Raw genomic sequence first — 20258 nt, 5'->3', positions numbered from 1 at the left:
GGCTCTGCGGGGAATGCCAGGTCCTGCAGGGGTGCTGGGTCCCTGGGGGATGCCGGGACCTGCAGGGATGCCGGGTCCTTGGGGGATGCCGGGACCTGCAGGGATGCCGGGTCCTGCGGGGATGCCAGCCTTGCTTTCATCCCTAGATGGTGCTCTGAGTCCGGGCAACGGCCGAGCTCCCCGGTTAGTGCCACTCAGCCTCCCAGCGCTCTGTCCTGACGTCGGGAACATACCGGGGTCGGGGAGGGCAGGACCCCCATCCTGCTGATCCTGGCAGAGGGAGAAGCTCGTGTAGCACCTCTCCAGGGACCTGCTACTGTTTCAACTCCTCCGTCGGAGGCATCCCCCGGCCCGGGATACAGTGCCACGGGCAGCTGCATCCACAGACTGCCTCCTGCCTCCCCTTCCCTCTGCTGTCTGCCCTTACCTGCCCCAGGTGGGCTGCCCCAACTGGCTCTACCCACCCCATGCTTTCAGCATCCCATCAGGCTGCCTTTTCTCCTCTCCCCCTCCTGTACAGCCAGTAATAATCTGTCCCGGCTTTTTGGATTTAGCACAGGGCCAGTGCCTGCAGGGCTTTCCGATAGTGGCATTCCATTAGAGCCCAACTCTACCGTGGGCAATGGAAAAAAATCCCATTGACTTCACAGGGGCAAGAGCAAGCCCTTAATGGCCTGGGAAGGTAAAGCTTTCTTTTCTCTGTTGGGTTTTCTGTGTGCGTATGCGACGCTTAAAATATGGCCATTTCATATTGCCTGTCCAAAAGCTGTGAGAAGCCTCAGGCATGCCCGCAGAGGCAAAGAGAGCTGCTACAGCTCAAACTGAGCAGAAGAGGCATTTTGCTGTGCTGAGGTCACAACCCTGTATCGTGGCCTGCTCTGCCCCTGGAAAAATCCTGCGTGAAACTGAACTGGCTGAAAAAGAACAGGCTTGTCCAGAAGCATGGAGATTTCAACACCATTTCCCAATCACGGAAAATCAAACCTGTTTTCTCCCCATTTCAGATTCTTGTTGTGTTTCTTGAAAATATTTTTAGTCGCAGCGTGTATCAAAATGTTTTGCTGAGCAAGCTTTGGGTGAGTTGAAAGATGCCAACGACAGTTTCTTTTCAAAAGGGTCGTCCAAAAGTGTCACCAAAAATAAAACATGAAACGAGTTTCTCAAGTGTCATTTAAAACAACAACAACATTCATATGAAAGTTGGCAAGAGTGACAGCAATGTTGTTAGTTGTCATGGGATAGAGGATCTGAACCACTGCCTGGATCTTATTTATAGGGAAAAAGGCCTTCCTCTCCCCATTATGTTTCTGGTATTGGAATAGCTTTCAATAATGAGCCTAGGAAGTTGTTCAGAAGTAAGACAGGAGAGAAATATAGGTTGTGGGCAGATAAACAAAACAGCAGTGTCTTCCTCCTGAAAAGCAGGATGACAGCCCCTCGGGATTAGAGGCAGGTCCCGGGGAAGCAGGCTCTCCATCAGATTTTGGATGAGAAAGGGAGCTCGCGGACCTTGTACCCTGACGTGCAATAGAGGTGTCTTCTCTGAAGAGTAAAGGTCAAGATAGCGTCACTTATCTGAAAGGCGATGCTTCACATATCATATGCAAAAGCCAAAATATCTGGTGTATTTACAGTTGTGAACAGCTTGGAGAGCTGATTTGCAGACTCCATAGAATTGTCCAGTCTTCTTCATGGCCATCAGCCTTCCAAGGCTATGGATGGCCTATGGAACATGCCATTTTGGCAACATAAGCACAGCTGTAGGAGGAGAGCCTGATGGGCAAGGGTTTATCCACCACCTCTGTTCTCCCAAACCCTGGTTGTTCCTCTCTTTCCCCCTGCCACCCCAGCCCCCTTATCGATTTGTCCCCTGCCTCTCCCTTGGGTCTTCCTCAGCTCTTTCAGCTCTCTAACAGTGTGATGGCATTGCCAGCTTTCTTCCAGCTTGTGAAGAGCAGAGTTATAGCCAGGTTTTCGTCAATGCCTTGGTTTCTGCTCCACTGTGATGCCAAAAGTGGCTGAAAAGGACCAGCAGATTCAAACACACAGAGGAAGATGAGATACCAGTGCGGGTGCACGATGCTTTCTCCCTTAGCCTTTTTGCAACTTTTCCCCATTTCCCCTCCCAGAATCCTGCCATCTGAAGCGAGGGGTGGCAGAGCTGGCCTGTGTGCTGCTTCCGTTGTCCCATATGTGCATGCCCATGGTCCCAGTGCACCTCAGCTGCCCTATCCTTGCCTGAGCTCCCTGGATGCTCTCTCCTTGGAGACGAGCCTCCCAAGAGCTAATGGGCTAACACTTCATCCCCACCAAGGGCTGCAATCCACCTCTGAAAGATGCTGTACCTCGGTAACAGGGTGCCCAGTCATGCGTGTTCCCCCTCTCCTGGGGCCACCACTCCAGTCTGTGTCCTGGATGCCCGTGTCCTCGCACAGAGTTCTTTTCTCTCGGTCCATTAGTCTGTTTCCACTGTCATGGCCAGTGGCAGGCACCCAGCTCTGAAAGCTGTATTAAAAGCCAGGTCAATACCAGACCCTGTTTATTCCCTCTGGGGCAAATAAATAAATAATAAGAGGAGGGAGGGACTTCAGTAATTAACAACGGAGAGGAGAGGTGGGACAGGGACCCACATGGGAAAACGAGACTACATATCAAGTTATATACGGGGAAAGACAGGAGACACTGAGATCCATGAGCTCCTGTCCCCACTCTGTGCCCAATGGGTGGAGTGAGCAGCATCAGGAATTATGCCTTTCCTTTCCACCTGCCCTCTCCTGATGCTCTGGTCTTCAGTTGTCCCTTGTCTGCTCTTCTCTCATCCTCCTGCCAGCTCCTCTTCCCTTCTTGGCAGGGCTTGCCAAAGGTGTCAGATCACTGCTTGGGTGCAGATCAAACTCATGCAGAGCAGCTGTCCCCCCGCAGAACCTGCACAGCAGAATGAGAAAGGGCCACGTCCGGATCTAGACCCATCTTGTTAGTCTATCCTCGCTCTTTCTCAAATGCACTCCCATATTACCTCACTTTCTCGTCTTCTTTTTTCCTTCCTTCTCCTCCATCTGCCTGCTGTGCCTGCTTCTTCCTCTCCTGCTATTTCCTTCCTTCCTCTTCTGCTTCTTCCCCCCTTTCTCTTGCTTCTTGAACCAAGCCTAAATTTACATCAGGGTGCTTTTTTTTTTCTGCTTGTAAATCAGGGGCTGTGTGGCACAACGTTTCTTCAGCGATTTCCCCCATAGCACAACACTTGGGTGCCCAGAGCAGCTTCCTGAGCTGTCCGTTTGTCTTTCTGTCCTCATACCATCTACAGTTTTGAAGGAGTGATTCTGCTCCCCCTAAAGGAAAAGACCAGGTTTTCACGCCTTTTGTGAAATGACAGCAAAGCAATGGTACAGGTCTAGCTCTGGTTGACGCTCTCTCTCGTCTCCCCTAGTTCTTACTTGCCTCTAGAGAAAAGAGGTGTGGTTTGTGGGTTTTTTTAATATTTCTTTGAGCCTTACCTCTAGAGCAGTGTCTTGCATGTCTCTGTCTTCACGTCACAGAATCACTAGGTTGGAAAAGATCCACTGGATCATGGAGTCTAATCATTCCTATCAATCACTAAACCATGCCCCTCAGCAGAGACATCAAGCATGTCTATAACCCTTCCCTGGGCAAAACTCTCTTTATCTCTGAAGCAAGCAAGATTGTTTGACCCATCTTACTGGTAATTACAACGCAAATGCTTCCCTCCCTCCACACGTGTTGTATGATCTTCTTCCCAAGTAAATTCTCTGAGCCTCTTACCATAGGGCTTTACCAGGAAGGTGCAGGGAGCCCTGGTGGTGGAGCTTCCAGGCACCAATGCCATATAAAGAGCAAACACCAGCACTAATAACTCTCACCAGTCTCTATACCAGGCTGCAGCCTTGGGGTCTCTCCTTTGCTTCCAAACCTCCCCCTGGGATATTAGACTTTATTAAAAATAAATAGTTACAAATTCAGTTTTACAGCTGATGGCAGCAGGGAGAAGAACAGAGAAGGTGAAAGGAGCAAGTTGAGGGTCTGCTGTCCAGTTAGGTCACTCGTCTGTCATCCCGGCCTTGCTGTGCCAGGGAGCAGCCTGATTGTGCAAACACAGGGCTCTGCCTCCTCTGCCAGGCATCTCAGGAGAGGAGCAGGGCATGTTTTTCAAGAGGACCAGGAGAACTGAGTCTGAGTCTGTGGAGCTGAGCTGCTTCTGGAGGTCACAGATGCCAAAAGCCAAGGAGAGTGCAGAGCAGGCTACACAGAGCATCCTTCTCTCCTAGCATGGCATTTGCAGTGGAAGAATATGGATTTCAGTTCTCGTTCTGTATTATATGCAGTCATCTGTAATAAGCAATAAACACGCAAGTAAACCCCTCCCTTGAGATCCTTCCCCACTCCCTCCAGAAGCTCTAAACTATCCTGTCCATCCTCATCAGGTCAGTGCTCAGGTATTGCTCCTCTTCTAGTGACGGTCATAACTCTTGACAGCCATGGGGGTTACCCACACAAAGAGGGGACAGAAAGTCTGCTGTTGCCTCAGCAGCAGAAACACTTCGCGCGGGTCCCGGTCTGTCCATTGAGGGCAGGGACTCCTGTCGTCTTTCCAGAGATGAGAAACCAGCCACGCTGCTCTCCTTTCTCTGGTCAGGAAAGGAGTCCTAGCACTAGCTGCACACACGGGAAGAGTGGTGTATCCTCACTCCTCTTCCAGGCAGTATGACTTCATGGGAAAGGGAATATATCAGAGCAGCTCCAGGCCGTGATGCACTCAGGGGCTGAGAGGCAGTCATGGGAGGAATTTTTTGGTGGGCAAAGGGACTTATCCAGCTATGTAAGGGTGCAGAATGGAGGAGGAGACAGTGGGCAACGGTTGTGGAACGAGGAGGCTGGAGGAGTTAGATGGCCGACTCCCTGCGGTATGAGATTGTATCTAGGGGCAGAGTTGCCTGGAGCCGCTCCAGGTCCAAATGACTTCCAAAATCCATCATCTGAATGACACCTCCCTCTTCTGTAGTGCTGCCCCCTAACACCACACCTACTTCGTCATCATCTTCATCTTCATCTTGACTGACAAGAGCCAGCTCGTTCTCATAGCAGAAGGCACTGGGAGGTGGGGGAGAAGGTAAGATAGTCATCTTGCTTTCTTGCAGCTCCCGGGCTGAGCAGCAAGGGGTGCCGGCTACCTCGTAGGTCTTGTGAAAGCGCGAATAATCCACTTTGTAGTGGTTCTTTTCCTCAAACACAACTGGTTCAAAACGGTGACCCCAAAGGATTTCACTAGCAAGGTAAGAGCTTCGTGCCTGTGTGGTCATGGCTGTGGCTTCCACCATCCCCTCTAGGATAACAACAATCTCAAAGTTCTCTGTCTCCAGCTCCTCCTTGCCAATCCCATAAAGCGGGCTCTCCTCATCAATCTCATGAACAATAATAATGGGTGAGACCAAAAATATACGATCGAGGCCCACATCATAACCCACATTGAGGTCCCGCTGGTCCAGGGGGAGGTATTCCCCTTCCTGCGTCATGTAGGGTTTGATGAGCTGTGCTCGGACATGGGCCTCCACAATGTGGCTCCTCCTCAGGTTGCCCACCCGCCACATGAGGCACAGTTTGCCATCCCTCACGGAGATGACCGCGTGGTGACTGAAGAGGAGGGTCTGGGCCCGCTTCTTGGGCCTCGCCATCTTGGCCATGATGGTGCCAATCATGAAGGAGTCAATAACACAGCCCACAATGGACTGGACCACCACTGCCATGATAGCCAGCGGGCACTCCTCAGTTACGCAGCGGAAGCCGTACCCAATGGTTGTCTGTGTCTCCACTGAGAAAAGAAAAGCCCCTAGGAAGCTGTTCACGTGCATGATGCAGGGCTTGAGGAGAGAGGGACCACCTCCCACCACCGGCGCGTTGAGGTCACCATGAAAGAAAGCGATGCACCAGAAGAGGAAGCCGAAGAAGAGCCAGGAGACCAGGAAGGCGGCAGAGAAGATCATAAGCATGTACCGCCAGCGCGTGTCCACACAAGTGGTGAAGATGTCAGCCATGTAGCGCTGAGACTTATTGCTCAGATTGGCGAAGTAGACATTGCACTGACCATTCTTCTTCACAAAGCGGTTGCGGTGCTTCCGCCGGGGTGCATGGCCCTTCCCGTTCCTACTGTGCCCATTCATGCTGCCCAGTGCAGAGACCTTGTGTCCATCCTCTTCAGTCGAGACAATGCTGTACCTGAAACAGAAGAAACAGGCAGAAATACGTGAAGAACAACAGCAGCTACTGAGACAGCAAGGGTGGGAGATGTGGGTGGCTCACAAGGCTATAATATTGTGATGTTGAATATCACAACATCATGTTTCTATGGTTATTGCACCGTGGTGCCTCCCTGACCAAATTAGCAGAGTCTGACCACAGTATCTACTGTCTTGCTGCCAGCAGGTTGTATCTAGCAATGTCCTGACAGGGCAGCAAGGTAGGAGAAGCTTGCAGCACTGTGCTTCTTTCCAGCCTTTTTGGTGAGGATGGACCCAAGGCTTTGAAACCTGACAGCAGCTGGGACAGCTGGGAAGTTCGTGGTCTGGCCACGTTTTGATCCTGACATTATATAAGGTCATGAGTTTCTATTTTCTCCTCCTCTCTCCTCACTGATTTCATGGTGTGTCAGTGACAATGTTTATACACTTCCTGCACTCAGGACAATTCTGTTGCCACAGCAACGTGCGTGGCTTCCAGCATCCCGCATCCAAAGCCAAAGGTGTAATTTGGAGATCAACAACCAAAGTGCTGGCAGATTTCCCTGGGAAAAGCTCTCCACACACTTTCTGGGAGACACGTGGCCCTCTGGCTCCCCTCCCTCACATGCGGCACTGCCGCTGCTGGGTCTGCAGTTGGAGACAGTCCTTAAAGATGAGATGGCAGAAAATGCTCTGACCATCAAGGAAATCAAAGGAGTGCACAGACCTACCAAGACCATTCTGCCCTCATGAGAGCACATGTGGAGAAGCACATGTGGTTGGAGTTTTGAGTCCTGGGGACTCCTGAGGGCAGGGAGCTTCTGCAGAACTGCTCGAATACATAATTTCTGGTCCAGCAGCAAGCAGCTTTCTGCTTCTCCTCTGCACCACTCCTCTGACCACTGCCCCACGTATGCTGTGTCTTGCATTGGAGAAGGAGAGAGGAGCCATAGCTTGGAGCACGAGAGCCCCTGGCAGATAATTTGAGAAGAATATGACCGAAAGTCAGGTGGAAGGTAAGGCTTGAGGGGCCAGAGGAGGATCAGGCCACCCTGGGCAGCAGCAGTCCTGGAGAAGGGAGTTACTCACCGGTTGACTCGGACGCTGCCCATGGCTCGCTGTATCATCGGGTGTCAGGGGGCCGTGGGAGCTGGGAGGGCGTGGGATCTCATGCAGCAGCAGTACTCACATGGGACCGGGTGGCTCCAGGCTTCACCTCCAGCGAGCTGGGGCCGGTGCTGCCATTGCGATTGCTCCCAGGCACACGCCTTGCAGAGAAGGACCAAGTGAAACCCAGTCAGAGCCTCCCTGGAAAGCACCCAGCCCAGTCCCGGAGTCGGGGGTGCAGGGCTCCCACCCTTTTGCTCAAGAGGGATCCAGAGGTGTCCACAGGGCACCGTGATGCAGCCTGGCTCGGGCAGGTGAGGAGCTGGTGAATGCAGACCGGGTTGCAGGACCTGCAGCCCCCACGCTCCCCAGCATCTACCTGGAGGAAAGGTGCAGGGCTGGCTGGTCGCTGCTCTCCAGATCAAGGGCACGACAGCTGAGCAGCTTGCAAGGCCCTTGCCCTGAGCCATTATATTAATATCATAGCTTACACCAGAACGAGAGCTCAGCCAGGCTAAATACCTTGCACACAAGGACTCACAAAGCACAGATACGCATGGCAACCCCCAGGGACCCCCATCAGTCCAGCCTGACCTAGAGGGGATTTATTTCCAGAGGGTGCAGAACAACCCCCCCCCGTTTCAAAGAGGAGAAGAAAAGGGATAAGTAGAGCCAAAAAGGAGAACTGATGGAAAGGAAAGGCTTAAGGGTAGCCAAGGAGAAGCAAGTTAGAGCAAACAGACCTTGTGAGGTGCTCTGTGTACAGCATCCAAGGAGTCGCTCAGCAGCAGAGCCCTGGGAAGGATGTCCAGGAGATGTTACGTCCCAACCTGGTCCTCCCCGAACTGAAGAACAGGGAAATGAAAGACTCAAGAGCCGACCTATCCCACCTGCCTAGAGCTGCTGGAAAGTGAAATGCAGTGAGGGGGTAATGACTCACAGATTAGGAAGGGCTTTGTATACCCATGCTAATCCTGCACTGTAACCTTTGGATTACAGCAGCCGGTGCGGAGTGCAGGACGCGGACACAGCCAGCTACTTTGCTTCCTCCCAGCCTCACCGATGAGCAACCAGTGGTTGCCATTTCTGGGACAAATCCAAGGATTTCTGGGTCAAATCCAAGGTTAAGAGCTGCTTGCAAGGAGTCACTTCAGGAGAGGAACAGCAAGTTATATTGTCAGGGACAGAAAATCTGATGAGAACGATCCTTGTCTCATCATCAGTGTTGCAGAACAGGGCTTCATGTGGCTACTTATGGATGACCACCAGCTTTCCCTAGTTAGGAGCACAGACTAGAAAGCATCAACTAAGGATCTCCAGGTATCACCTCTGATGTGCAAGCGCTGCCATTGTCACATTTGGGATGAAGATTAACCAGCAGTCTCTCCTCCAGAGAACAAGGTTACTGAATTAGCTTAAGCCTTGTGGCAACAGAAGCATGTTTGTTCAGACCAGGCATATTATGGGACCAGGAGAAGACAACAGTCCTGTAGTCCACAACTCACCATATAAAGGTAAAAGTGAAGAACTGCCCAAACATCCCCATCAGGAAAAAACACTTTGGCACTGGAATCTGCCAGCACCCACCCTCTCACCACCCTACAACATCCAAGTCTTTAAGGAGAGTTGGTTTGGCCAGGAAATTATGTTGTGCAGCTGGGTAAACCTACAGCAGAAACTGGGGTGGGTAACCTAAGCTCATCAGAAACACTGAGGGATTACCAGGTGATGAAGAAAGGTTATTTCATGCCCACAGATAGTCCCACTAGGATAAAGCTAAGACGTATCTTCAGAGATTACATGGTGAGTGTGGACTGCAGGTGTTTAGGAAGTGACAAAGGTGGGCAATTTAGGTTTACCTTTATATGCCAGCTCCAGCCAGGAGCGAAAGTGTGTCCTGTCCAACCAGCACTTTCCTTGGTCAGCACAGGTTAGCCAAGCTCATCCTTAGCCACCACTGACATTGATACTTGAGGAAAGGCACTGCCGCAGCTCACATATGGGTATTTCCCAACTTCCTAAAGGTTTCTGACCACCACTGCTACCCCTTTCTCCAGCTGCAGGAATGGGTGCACAGTCTCTAGAGATCTCACATTTCTGGCCCAGCTCCAAAAGAAGAGGAAGAAAGAGCTAAGAAACTTCTGTCCTCTGGGATCATGTCTAACAGCACCTGAATCTCTGTTTTCACCTTCCCCAACTCACCAAAGGAGCAAAGGAAGAAGATGAAAGGCAGGTACCACAAGGTCTGTGCTCATTGCTGTTTCTGGATGGTACAGGTGCATGAAGGGATGGGCACATTGTTTAAGAGCACTGCATCCTGTGTTGCTGTGCTTCCTCCTAGCTGCCACGTGGGACCTCAAGTTAGTAGAGATGTGAGATGGCCTCTTGCACAGAGGCCACCATGGCTGGACCCTGCAGCTCAGAGCCTGGGAAACGTTTGTTGCTGGCTCTACAGTGACCTTTTTCAGGATGCTTTGGGCAGCAGCGAGTGGAAGGATCCAAATTATCCTCTTGGAGCCTGGGTCATGCAAGCAGGTGACACTGACAAGCAGTGTACCAGCTTCTGCAGCTTCAGCAACACTTATTGGGGAAGAGGCAGTCACTAAAATCCTTCCATTTAGATCTCCAGGGTGACTGGGAGGGAAGCAGAGAGGAGAATAAGGCATCTCTGTGTCCTTGCTATGGGAAGAACAGGAATCACCAGGGTCTGTGAGTCAGGACAAGCGGGAATGGCCTCAAGCTCTGCCAGGGGAGGTTCAGGCTGGACATCAGGAAAAAATATTTCACAGAAAGGGTCATTGGGCCCTGGAACAGGCTGCCCAGGGAGGTGGTTAAGTCACCTTCCCTGAAGATGTTTAAGGGATGGGTGGCCAAGGTGCCGAGGGGTATGATTTAGTGATTGGTGGGAATGGTTAGACTTGGTGATCGGGTGGGTCTTTTCCAACCTGGTGATTCTATGATTCTGTGATTCTATGACTTCACTGCCAGCTGTGAGGTCATGACCAGGAAGGAGAGGAATAAATCAACTGCAAAAATGCCTTTTTTTTTGGCAGCACAAGGATAATCTGGATCCTCGTGGCCACAGAGCTGATCCTATCTCAGGGATGCTGCTGGTGGGCAGAGAGAGGCTCATGAAGCCACCTGAGACCTCCAGCGTGCAGCAGGGACAGGGATGGGCTGGCCTCAGCCGGGCAGTGTGGGGCAGAGAGGACAACCCTGCCCCACAGGCTATTAAGACGTCTCCAGCAGCAAGATCAAACCACTGGTGTTTTGGTGCCAGGGCTCATCCGAAGAGGCATCACCAGCGCTTTGACCAGAGACATTGCCCTGAGCTGGCCCGCTGGCAAGGAGTCTGCGCTGCGGTGCTGCTGATCTGATTCATCCCCTGCTGCCAGCTGGCTCAGGGAAGCATTAGTAATACTGGGTGCCACAAACTCAGAGCGGCACGAGCCAGGAGACAAACGAAAATAAACCCACTTACCACTTCCACCCCAACACACCCTCACCACGCGCGGTGCCGCCATGGAAAAGACAGACAGGCAGGCGAGAAGCCCAGGGCTTGGCACTGCTGTGGTGTTGGGCCAGCATCTGCTTTAGGCCCCCGGAGATGCCACACCTGGAGGTGACACTCCCAATGTCCCTCCTCAGGAGCTGGTGGCCATGGGCCATTGCTGACGTCCTTGCCTGCAAAGTGGTTGCCACCAGCTCAGCCAGGCCAGGGGCCAAGCCAGGACCCCCATGCAATCTCCATTCAAGTGCCTGGGAAAGGGTCCCATTGCTCTCTGGAAACCTGAAGCGAAGAAAAGAATAAAGGAGGAAAGCTCCTTCAAAAGGGATGCCATTCCCATCTGGAACAGGGAGCTGCCTATTGCACAGAGCAGGAGGAGGAAAGCCTGGTTGAGGACAGAGGTGCAAATCCTGGAACTTGCCTGAGGACCTTTCTGGGAGCTTCATCTGCCTCCTGAGACCTAGATGTGGAAGGGTAGATCCTGGGTAGTGGGAGGAAACCCCACCAGTGGGTGCAGTGTGGAGATGCTACGCAGGAAGCTGCGGTCCGGAGAGATGCCTCTCCATCCCTCCTGTCCCCAGCATAAATGAACACCCACATATTTCATGGCTTAAGGACGGCCCTCAGCACTTTAGGAAGCCACTGCAGTGTGGGCATCACAGGCCCTGTCTTGTGGCATTAAAGCTATCGGCCAGGTGGATCTCCAGGGGCCAAGAGCCACCTCCAGCCCTGCAGCCTGGGCTGCTCTTCCCTCCACCCCAAACAATTTCACCGCCCTGCGCCCTAGATTGAGCAGTGCTGGGGACAACGCTGCCATGCTGCTGTCATCCCTGCCTTCCTGCTGCTCTAACTCCACGAAGACATGTGGGGCCAGGCTTCTGCCATTGTTTTCTGAGGGATCTATGGGCTAATAATAACATCGGGGCATGTGGTGCTGATGCAATGCCTCCATCGCTCCATCCCTGCACACGGTGCCTCGCACATCCGAGGCTTTCTCCAGCCCCTGCCAGAGCAGATCATATCTGACAATCCTGTCTTAAATTTGTGGTGGAAGAGTCTCATGAAACAGAACAGAAAAGTCCACGCCGAAGCACTCCCCCACTTCTCTTTTTATAACAACCGTATCTGGTGCTCTGGGACATACACAGTGAACGGCGATGATGGAAAAATCCCAGGGTATTTTTACACTCTTCATCTTTGCTTTATCTGGAGTTGTCTGGCAAATGCTTCCCTCCTGTCTGTGGTCAATACCTCCATACCGCAGCCACTGGTTGTGCTGCACCTTGTGCCTTTATTGCTCTTATTGGCAGGGAAACATCATCTTGTGTTGAGAGCAGCATCCGCAGCCCCATCCTGCCGGCTTGGGCATGGGTGACAACACAGCAGATGTCTTCTTGCCTCTTGAGTTGTCAGGGTAGAAACACCCTCAGCACAGAGGGGACACCATTGGATTTTTACAGAGCCACACAGACCCACAGCACTCAGTTTGTCCTCCCCGTCCTCTTTGTAATTCCATTTTGCATCCTCTTCCTCGCAAATACTCCCAGGGATCCTGCTGGGGCTCCGAGCGCAGCTTGGTGCTGTGGGGCTGTCTTGCTGGGTGGGGTGCTGGGTGCTGTACGAGCACACCCAAAGGCACAAGTCACCGCGCAGGAGAGTTTTTACCATATTAAAAAGGCAAGTGACATATGGAAGGTGAGGGGAGGAAGCTGTAATCAACTCCATACCATTTTTATATACACACTTCTGCCTTTTCGTTCAATAATTATAAATAGATCGAGTAAGTGCCAACAGTCCCCATCTGCCCCGCAAGGCACGATCCGCTGACCAGTTTCTCTCTCCAAAAGAGGATTTTATTAATGTGACTCTGCCCAGTTTATATTTTGGGGTGGAGTGAGGGGAGTGGGCGGGGGGGGAGGTGGGGCTGGATTTTTTTTTTCCCACCGTGAAGCCCTGAAGCCTGGGGATGGGTAATATGAAAACAAAACAAAATGATTTGAAGTTAAACCATCTCAGTGTGTGACTCAGAGCTATTCATAGCTCCCTGAAGCCAGCTGCAGCAACGGAGCCAGAAGGATTCTGCCCGTATTATTATTCCAATTACCATCTGAATTAAAAGTTTGAGCAGTGATCAACCCACATACTGACGGGAGGGGGAGAGAAAAAAAGCGAGAGAGAAGGAGAGAAAGGGAGAGAAGGAGAAAACACAGATAAAAATGGGATCTATACAAAGGTCCCCGGGATGACAAAGTCGGGAAGAGGCACAGAAAGGTGACAGCATCACCTCCTGCCTGCTCCCACACCGCCCCAGCGATCCCGCTCTGGCCACACAAGCCGTGTATCAGCACTGCAAGAGCAGCCACCTGCTCCCCGAGATCCCAACCAAGAGCGCGGGGACCCCACAGTGGGGCTCATGGGACTGGCAGAGGTACTCACCAGCTCTCCTATGGCTGAAATTGGGCTAGGGGGGCAAGAGGCAAGGGCTGGGGGCAGCTGAGCAGGAGCGGAAGGAGAGGATGCTGCTGGGGTGGTGGCTAGGGAGAAGTCCCTGCATTTTCTTGTTGAGTGAGGTAAGTGGGTGTTATTCATCATGGCTTGCGTCACAGGGAAAATTAAACGCTCTGGAGACCCCCAGCCTTCCCTGGGTAGTGTTCTTGGCCAAAAAGTAGAGGGCCTTTTGAGGCAGCCATGGCACATTCTGCATCCTACCTGCTCCCAAGGACATCCACCCCATTAACCATCCTCCCAAAGCCAAACCCTCCTAAACCCCAAAGGTCTGGTGCAAAACCCACTGAACTGAAAAAAACCCAAAGGTGCCGGGGTGTCCCTGAGGCCCCCACATCCTTAAAGGCTTTGGTGTGCTCAGGTCACCTCCTCCAGCTTCCCAGCATGCCAGTGCCAGCAAAACGGGCATCTTCCCTAACCTCCCCACCAGGAACTCCCTTTGCTGAGCATCCCACCCTGCAGGAGCCTTGCCAAAAGTCCATTCCCAGCAGTGTTCCAACACCTCAGCATCTCTCCAGCACAGAGCCCCTCCTGAGCTCATGTCATCCTGGCCAGGAGGGCTGCCCACATGCAGGGATAAGGATCAGGGATAAGGATCATTATCAGCGCCTTGGAAAAGAGGGGTAAATGTGGCCAACATCATCCACCTGCCCGCTGTGGTAGAGAACCTGGGCAGGGAATGCTGGTGCCTCTGTGAAGTGCCTATTAAGCCAGGCAAATCAGTTACAAACAGAGATAATAACAACAACGACAGCAACGACAAAGGGCAAGCAATAGCCTGGGTGAAGCCCACTTTGCACCAAGCCTCTGACTGAGAGAGGCTGCAGCCACTGCTCTGCACCCAGCAGCTGCACAAGGGCTGAATTCCCAGCCTGACTCGGCTGTTCAGCAATAGAGAAAAAAAAATAAATCCCCCCAAGCCCCTTGTCACTACTCTAACAAGGAGCCTAGAGGAGCCACCAGCCTCCTGAGGTGGCCCCAGCTTCTCCCCTTTCAGTCATACCTGCTAGGCACCAGAAATGGAGTTGTAGGACATCCCAAGTAAGCTGCAAAACTGCTCTCCTGCAGAGAGCAGATTGACTATCTCCCTACAAGTGTGCTGGCTTGCATTGCTGCATCTTGCTCCACCTAGTTAAACAAATGCACCTGAAAGGAATCAAGCCTAAGCGCTGCCCAACACTCACGGTACAGAGCACAATCCCACCCTCTTTCCCCTGCCTCTCAGCTCCCCGATGCAGCAGGGTCTGCCGGCACAGACAGGCGCAGGTGCGGGGGGAGAGTGGTGTGAGACAGGACAGAGCAGTCACATTTGCACGCTGGGGCACCTGCAATAACCCCTTGGCCATCGCTGCAGGTTGCTGTCATAGCCCTGCTCCTCCAGGGTGCCATGCTTGCTCCCATGCCCTATCTGCTCACCTGCCTCTTGCCTGCTCAGACTCGGTGTTGCCTGCAGCTTCTGTCTGGTCACCTCCACCCAGACGCAAAGTTGGTGGGAGTGATGGGGACAGGAGAGGAGAGGACTTCTGGAGCCACTGGATCTAGTCCTGGGGCAGGCACTGCCTCTCCATAGTGCAGCTGAGCTTTTTGGAGGGATGAAGTGCCTGCCTGTCCAGCCTCTGGGGTGCCGAGTGCCCCCACGCTCCCTGTGCTGCTGGCGGGACACATCTGTACAGCTCTCATTAGGTTGTCAGGCTGCTTTACCCTCCTCTATAGCAGAATCGCTTCTGATGTCATCTTTCTATAAGTCTCTTTTCGGCTGGCCCCTCTGTGCGGGTGCCTAAGCAGGCTGCCACCAGATGCCATGGTCCGGAGCAGAAAGGGAGCGGGTGAGAGGAGATGGGAAAGCATCATTGAATCGTTGAATCATAGAATCACCAGGTTGGAAAAGACCCACCGGATCATCGAGTCCAACCATTCCTATCATGCATGTGTGCTGGCACTGCTTGCCAGGGAGGGAAGGAGGAGAGGAGGGATGGAGGAGAGATTTTGGGGTCTTTTCTTCAAGCCTTTTGCAGGGGACAGAGTTGGGGACACTGCCTTCTTTGCTTTTGCACAGCACAGCACCAGACTCCCTCTGAAGTGTTTTGGGAGAAGCGTTGCCATAGAAATAAAACAGCCATCCACATTGTGAGGGTCAGACCCACGGCCGCGGTGGCAGGGGCTGGCACGTGGGGCAGTGTCAGATTGGAGGATACCTTGCCCTCCATCCTCTGCTCCCTCATCTCCAGTGAGGGTGGTGGTGGTGCTGTGGGACAGTGAGAACCAGCTCAAAGGTGGCCCCTTGCCCATCCCAAGCCCTCCACTGCTAAAGTATCAGCATCTCTTCTGAGAAAGGGTTTCAAGACCAATCATCATGGTTGAGTCACCTTCCCTGGAGGTGTTTAAGGGACGGGTGGACAAGGTGCTGAGGGGCATGGTTTAGTGATTGATGGGAATGGTTGGACTCGATGATCCGGTGGGTCTTTTCCAACCTGGTGATTCTATGATTCTATGATTCTATCCCTGATAAAGCCACCTCATTTGGGGAGGAAAACCAGTGCTGGTGCCTCCATGGGCTCTGTGAGAGGCCTTTCTGCCCTGGGAAGGGGCATGGGAGCAGTGCCATCAAGGAACACAAATGCAGCCCAACGTGGTTTTGCAGCACTGTGAGGAGAGCGCAGACAGCTTCATTTGGTCTTTATCATTCACAGAAAAAGGAGCACCAGCAGGAGGCTGGGGAGCCACGCGCATGTGAGTAAGGGATTGATCACTAAGATGTGAGCATCCATCTATTGATCCCTGGCCGTGCTGGCGGGTTAAGCCAACCCAGCACAATAATGAGACAGGACAGTGGGAACTCGCTGAGGGCAGATTGCCATTAACTGCTCTGCTCCGCGTCTGCACTGATGTCAGAGTGTGGCAGAAGCAGGTATCCTTCACCGTGTCCTCCTCTCCCTTGATGGCACCTTCCTGCTAGGGATAACACCACAGGAACACAGCTGCTCCCAGTGTGGTGGCCAAGTTCAGAGTGGCCAAGTAGCCAGAGGGGCCAGCAGAGACCCATCTGGCCAGATAAATGCAACCTTCCCCAGCCACCTCCTTGCTTCCCGTCTCTCCTTGCAAACCATGGCAGGGGGTCACGAGGGGCAAGGACTGCTGCCAGTTCCGTCCCCCTGAGCCACATCTTTTGGTGCTCAGCCTTGGCATCCAAGGAAGAGAAGAGGTGGTTGGAGAGTTGGGTGGAGGTCGCTTCCCTCCAGATCAGCCCTCTCCAGCGCATCTTGTCTATGGCCATCCTCACTATTCCTCCTCTTCCCTACCACCCGCCCCGTGCCCACATTTCTCTCCTAAGGCACATATTCCCCCTATACTTTTAATTATTGTCAGTGGCTACAAACAGGGGTGGCCATATGCCGGGGTGACTCAGGCATCTGTGGGCGCAACTTCCGACGGCGAATGGAGAGAGGGCATGTCCCAACATCTTTGGGGAGATGTGCTCCTTGAGCACTGCCTGTCCCCGCCTGGGTTCCGGGTGGCCCTAAGCCCTGAGTCCCTCTCCACATCTCCCACCTCCCATGGATTCCTCCTCCGGAGAATCCAAGGAGAGCACAGAGTGGGGGTTGAGGGTAGTCGTAGGGCCATGTCACTTCTGCCATGCAGCCCCCATGCATGCTGTTACCATCTGCCCTTTGCAGTCCACACCTTGAAGGGAGGAAGGGGAGAAGGGAGAGGCCCCTGAGCTGCTGTTCGCCTTAGCAGAGCTGGAGATGGGGCTGGACGGTGGGAACGGGAAACTCCAAGGTCTTGGTAGAGGGATTTGGCTATCTCCAGGAGATCCGGCCTGGAGGAAGAACCAGGGGTGCCCGAGGTGGCCTGCCTGCACCATGCAGACTGCCAGCCTGCTCTCACTCCAGTGGGAATGCGGCCGTGCCAACAGGGAGCGAAGGCAGAGTTTCTCTGACATTCTGCTCATGGCTTCCTCCTGAGATCCTTCACCCAAACCCAGTATCCAGAAGACTCTTCGCGCTGTGCCTATCTAGGGGATGTCAGGCCACCACCATCAGGAGCAGAAGAGTCTAGAAGAGCTGGAAGGCTAGGGAGAGAGAGGCAGGTCTGGAGCTCAGTAAGCTCCATGGGCAGCGGGAAGAGCCAACACAGCCGCTTCAGCTCCGGTTGCACCAGAGTGCTTGGAGAACAGGTCTCTGGCTCTGTTCTTTTCTGAGAACCAGCCAGGACCATCACTTGTGCAGAGCAGGAGAAACAAGAGGTGAGCAAGACCCAGCCTTGGGTGAGAAGGTGATAAAGAAACACAGAGAGCCTAAAAAATGAAGAAGTTACCTGCAAAACTGACCAAAGTCAGGATGGCGAGGGGCAGGGAGGGAAGCTGAGGAGGTTTACAGGGTGGGTAACCATCTCAGCCCCTTGTCCCGCTGCTGCCTCGGTAGCCGTATGGGCACACACCATGCACACAGGCAACTTTTATTATTCCCTGGCACACTCACATGAGCACGCATCTCTCCCTAAGTTATATTTATAGCTATTCCTCAGAGCGAGCGCAGATGAAACAATACCTTATTTTCATAAGGAAAAAAAAACCCTTCCTGCCCTCGTGCCAGCGAGAGGAGCAGCGCGCCCCAGCACAGCCTCTTACCCGTGTCCTGCCGAGGGCTGCCGCCTGCTCCAGCCGTGCCGAGCCAACATCAGAGGAAGGGAAAAGCGTCTGGTTTCTCCATCTCACCATGAAAAGCCTCAGTCGGACCAGAGAAATCAGGGAGGTCTCTCAGCAGCCCTTGCTTGCCTCTGACTTGGGGGTTTTTTTTCTGTCTCCCCCCAGGAGCTACTTCTCCACCACGACCTGCTCCTCTCCTAACTCTGCCCTGCCCACGCCAGTGCTCTCCTCCTGCCTCGCTCTTCTCAGCATATTTTCCTCCCAGGAGTGTCCATCCCACGGAGCGCCGATGTGCCTTCACGCCTTGGCGATGGGTTCAGGTCTCCCCCTCCTGCCTGGCTCCCTCTTTCCTTGACATTATTCACCCATGCCCCTCTCTGCCCCCCTCCTCTGGTCCCCAAATCTCCCCTCCACTCTTCCTCCCTCTGCGCTCCGCTCCCTTTCCGTGGCTGCCTCTCCCCCTCGCTGATTGCTATGCAGTCTGTAGCTGAGAAGTCAGTAACTCTGTGGTAGGATCCAACAGCTTTCCGCTACTTTAGCCCATCCTCGCGTGTGAGCTCAGAGCCACGGATGCACGGCTGCAGAGCTGCTGTGGGGGAGACGAGAGCGCAACCATCAGCGGTGGGAAGGGGATGGTGGGGCCACCAGATGACCTAGGGAGGCAAATCCTCCTGCCGGGCTGGCGCAAAGGGGCTGAAATATCACTGTTGGGCTTTTTTCCTCACCTTCTGAATTTGGGGTGCTGGGCTGACACTTCACCCCGAGGAAGGACCAGGCTCTCCAGGCTTGTTCAGACCTTTTGCCCTGGGGCATCACATCCCCACATCCCCAGCTCGGCCTCCTCACCCTGCAGGGCTGCTGGGGACAGAGATGGAAACATAGGCAAGGAGGGACCAGCCCTCAGGGCTCCAGGATGGTGCGTGGCTGCCTCACTGGGAAACCTGGCCTGGAAACTTCCCCTGACTCTTCACAGCTGGCAGAGTCTCAAGGGCTTTGAAGAGGTCACTTCTTGTATCAGAGGCGGAGTGACCAGCAGGTCCAGGAAGGTTTGTTTAGCCTGGAGAAGAGGAGGCTGAGGGGAGACCTCATTGCTCTCTACACCTACCTGAAAGGAGGTTGTGGAGAGGAGGGTGCTGGCCTCTTCTCCCAAGTGACAGGGGACAGGACAAGAGGGAATGGCCTCAAGCTCCGCCAGGGGATGTTCAGGCTGGACATCGGGAAAAAATTTTTCACGGAAAGGGTCATTGGGCACTGGAACAGGCTGCCCAGGGAGGTGGTTGAATCACCTTCCATGGAGGTGTTTAAAGGATGGGTGGATGAGGTGCTGAGGAGTATGATTTAGTGATTGATAGGAATGATTGGACTCGATGATCCAGTGGGTCCTTTCCAACCTAGTGATTCTGATCCTATGATTCTAAATGACCCTGAGATCCCCTGGCACACGGATGTCCCCTCACACAACACGCTGCAGGAACCTCTGTCCCCCACCAGCTTCAGCGAGCACCTTCGCAGAGAGCGCAGCCCACTTTTGCCTGGCAAAGCCACCTCGGGGGAGCAGAAGGTGTTTTTAGCAGCTCTCTGTGCAGATGAGCATCTGCAAATAGGGAGCATGTCAGCCTCCTGCACCAGCCAGCTAACCCCGTCCCCACGGTGGCTGTTCCCTGGTGCTCAAACCAGTGTCCTGAGGAGCCACAGCACCCAGATGGAGCGGAGCCAGCCCGCTCCCTGTGTCCCCTCTGCAGCTATTTCTTTCCTCATCTAGGTTTGGAGGGAGAGTTTACTTTTCCAAAAGCCCCAGCGCCCCTTGGAGCTGCATCCCGGGTGCCACCCCTCCTGGAAGCTGCGCAGGCACCCTGTGGCGAAGCCTAGTTGCTCTCCGGCATGAAAACAGGCCTTTCCCCTCCATGCGGTGAAGGGGTGAAGATGCTGCTGAGACATCTTGCTCCTTCCCCATGTGGGCGAAGCTGCCAGGCACCCGTGTACCCCTGCAGACCTCTCAGCTTCAGGCTGGGTTTCACCCTCTCTGCTTTTTGCTCCTCATCGCTGGCAACCCCTGCAACCCCGCTGTGTTTCCCTCTGCCTGGGCCGCAAGAGGATGAAGAGCTGCCCCTCGCACAGAGCACAGCACCCTGGCACAGCCAGGAGGCTGTCGGCATGGCAGGGGCTATCGGGAAGGACGTGAGGATGTCGAATCAAGGATGCCACCAGCCCCTTGGTGTCCTGGTGCCCCTGCGGTGCTGTGCCCCGGCCGCCCCAGGCC

The 20258-nt window shown here is 53.6% G+C and overlaps 2 protein-coding genes across 6 annotated transcripts in view; one reads left to right on the top strand and one right to left on the bottom strand.

Moving 5' to 3' along the window:
- SYNGR1 (synaptogyrin 1) overlaps window positions 1-20258 on the top strand; it is a 360929-nt gene that overhangs the window by 12934 nt on the left and 327737 nt on the right. The gene's annotated exons all lie outside the window — the stretch shown is intronic.
- KCNJ4 (potassium inwardly rectifying channel subfamily J member 4) lies at window positions 3911-18489 on the bottom strand. Of its 5 annotated transcripts, none has more exons than XM_069855840.1 (3): window positions 17981-18489; window positions 7420-7498; window positions 3911-6228 (listed from the first exon to the last, which is right to left on the bottom strand). In XM_069855840.1, coding segments are annotated over exons 2-3 (1332 nt in total). In that variant the 5' UTR covers window positions 7422-7498; window positions 17981-18489; the 3' UTR covers window positions 3911-4898. The 5 variants fall into 5 exon arrangements, with proteins under 5 accessions (XP_069711941.1, XP_069711950.1, XP_069711922.1 ...); XM_069855821.1 differs by having other exon boundaries at window positions 3912-6228; window positions 7320-7498; window positions 17981-18487; XM_069855829.1 differs by lacking the exon at window positions 17981-18489 and adding an exon at window positions 8081-9606 and having other exon boundaries at window positions 3912-6228; window positions 7320-7498.

This window comes from Phaenicophaeus curvirostris, chromosome 1 (assembly GCF_032191515.1).
Source record: "Phaenicophaeus curvirostris isolate KB17595 chromosome 1, BPBGC_Pcur_1.0, whole genome shotgun sequence".
Classification (NCBI taxonomy): domain Eukaryota; kingdom Metazoa; phylum Chordata; class Aves; order Cuculiformes; family Cuculidae; genus Phaenicophaeus; species Phaenicophaeus curvirostris.
Note: the sequence above shows the minus strand (reverse complement) of the source record. Positions and strands in the feature narration are given on the sequence as shown.

Bases quoted from the DNA above. Each gene is read 5' to 3' on its own strand.
- KCNJ4 (XM_069855810.1), bottom strand. From the start codon at position 18,030: ATGTTGGCTCGGCACGGCTGGAGCAGGCGGCAGCCCTCGGCAGGACAC. The intron at 6,229-17,980 runs GTAAGAGGCTGT...CTTCTGTTTCAG, and splicing joins CAGCCCTCGGCAGGACACGG to GTACAGCATTGTCTCGACTG.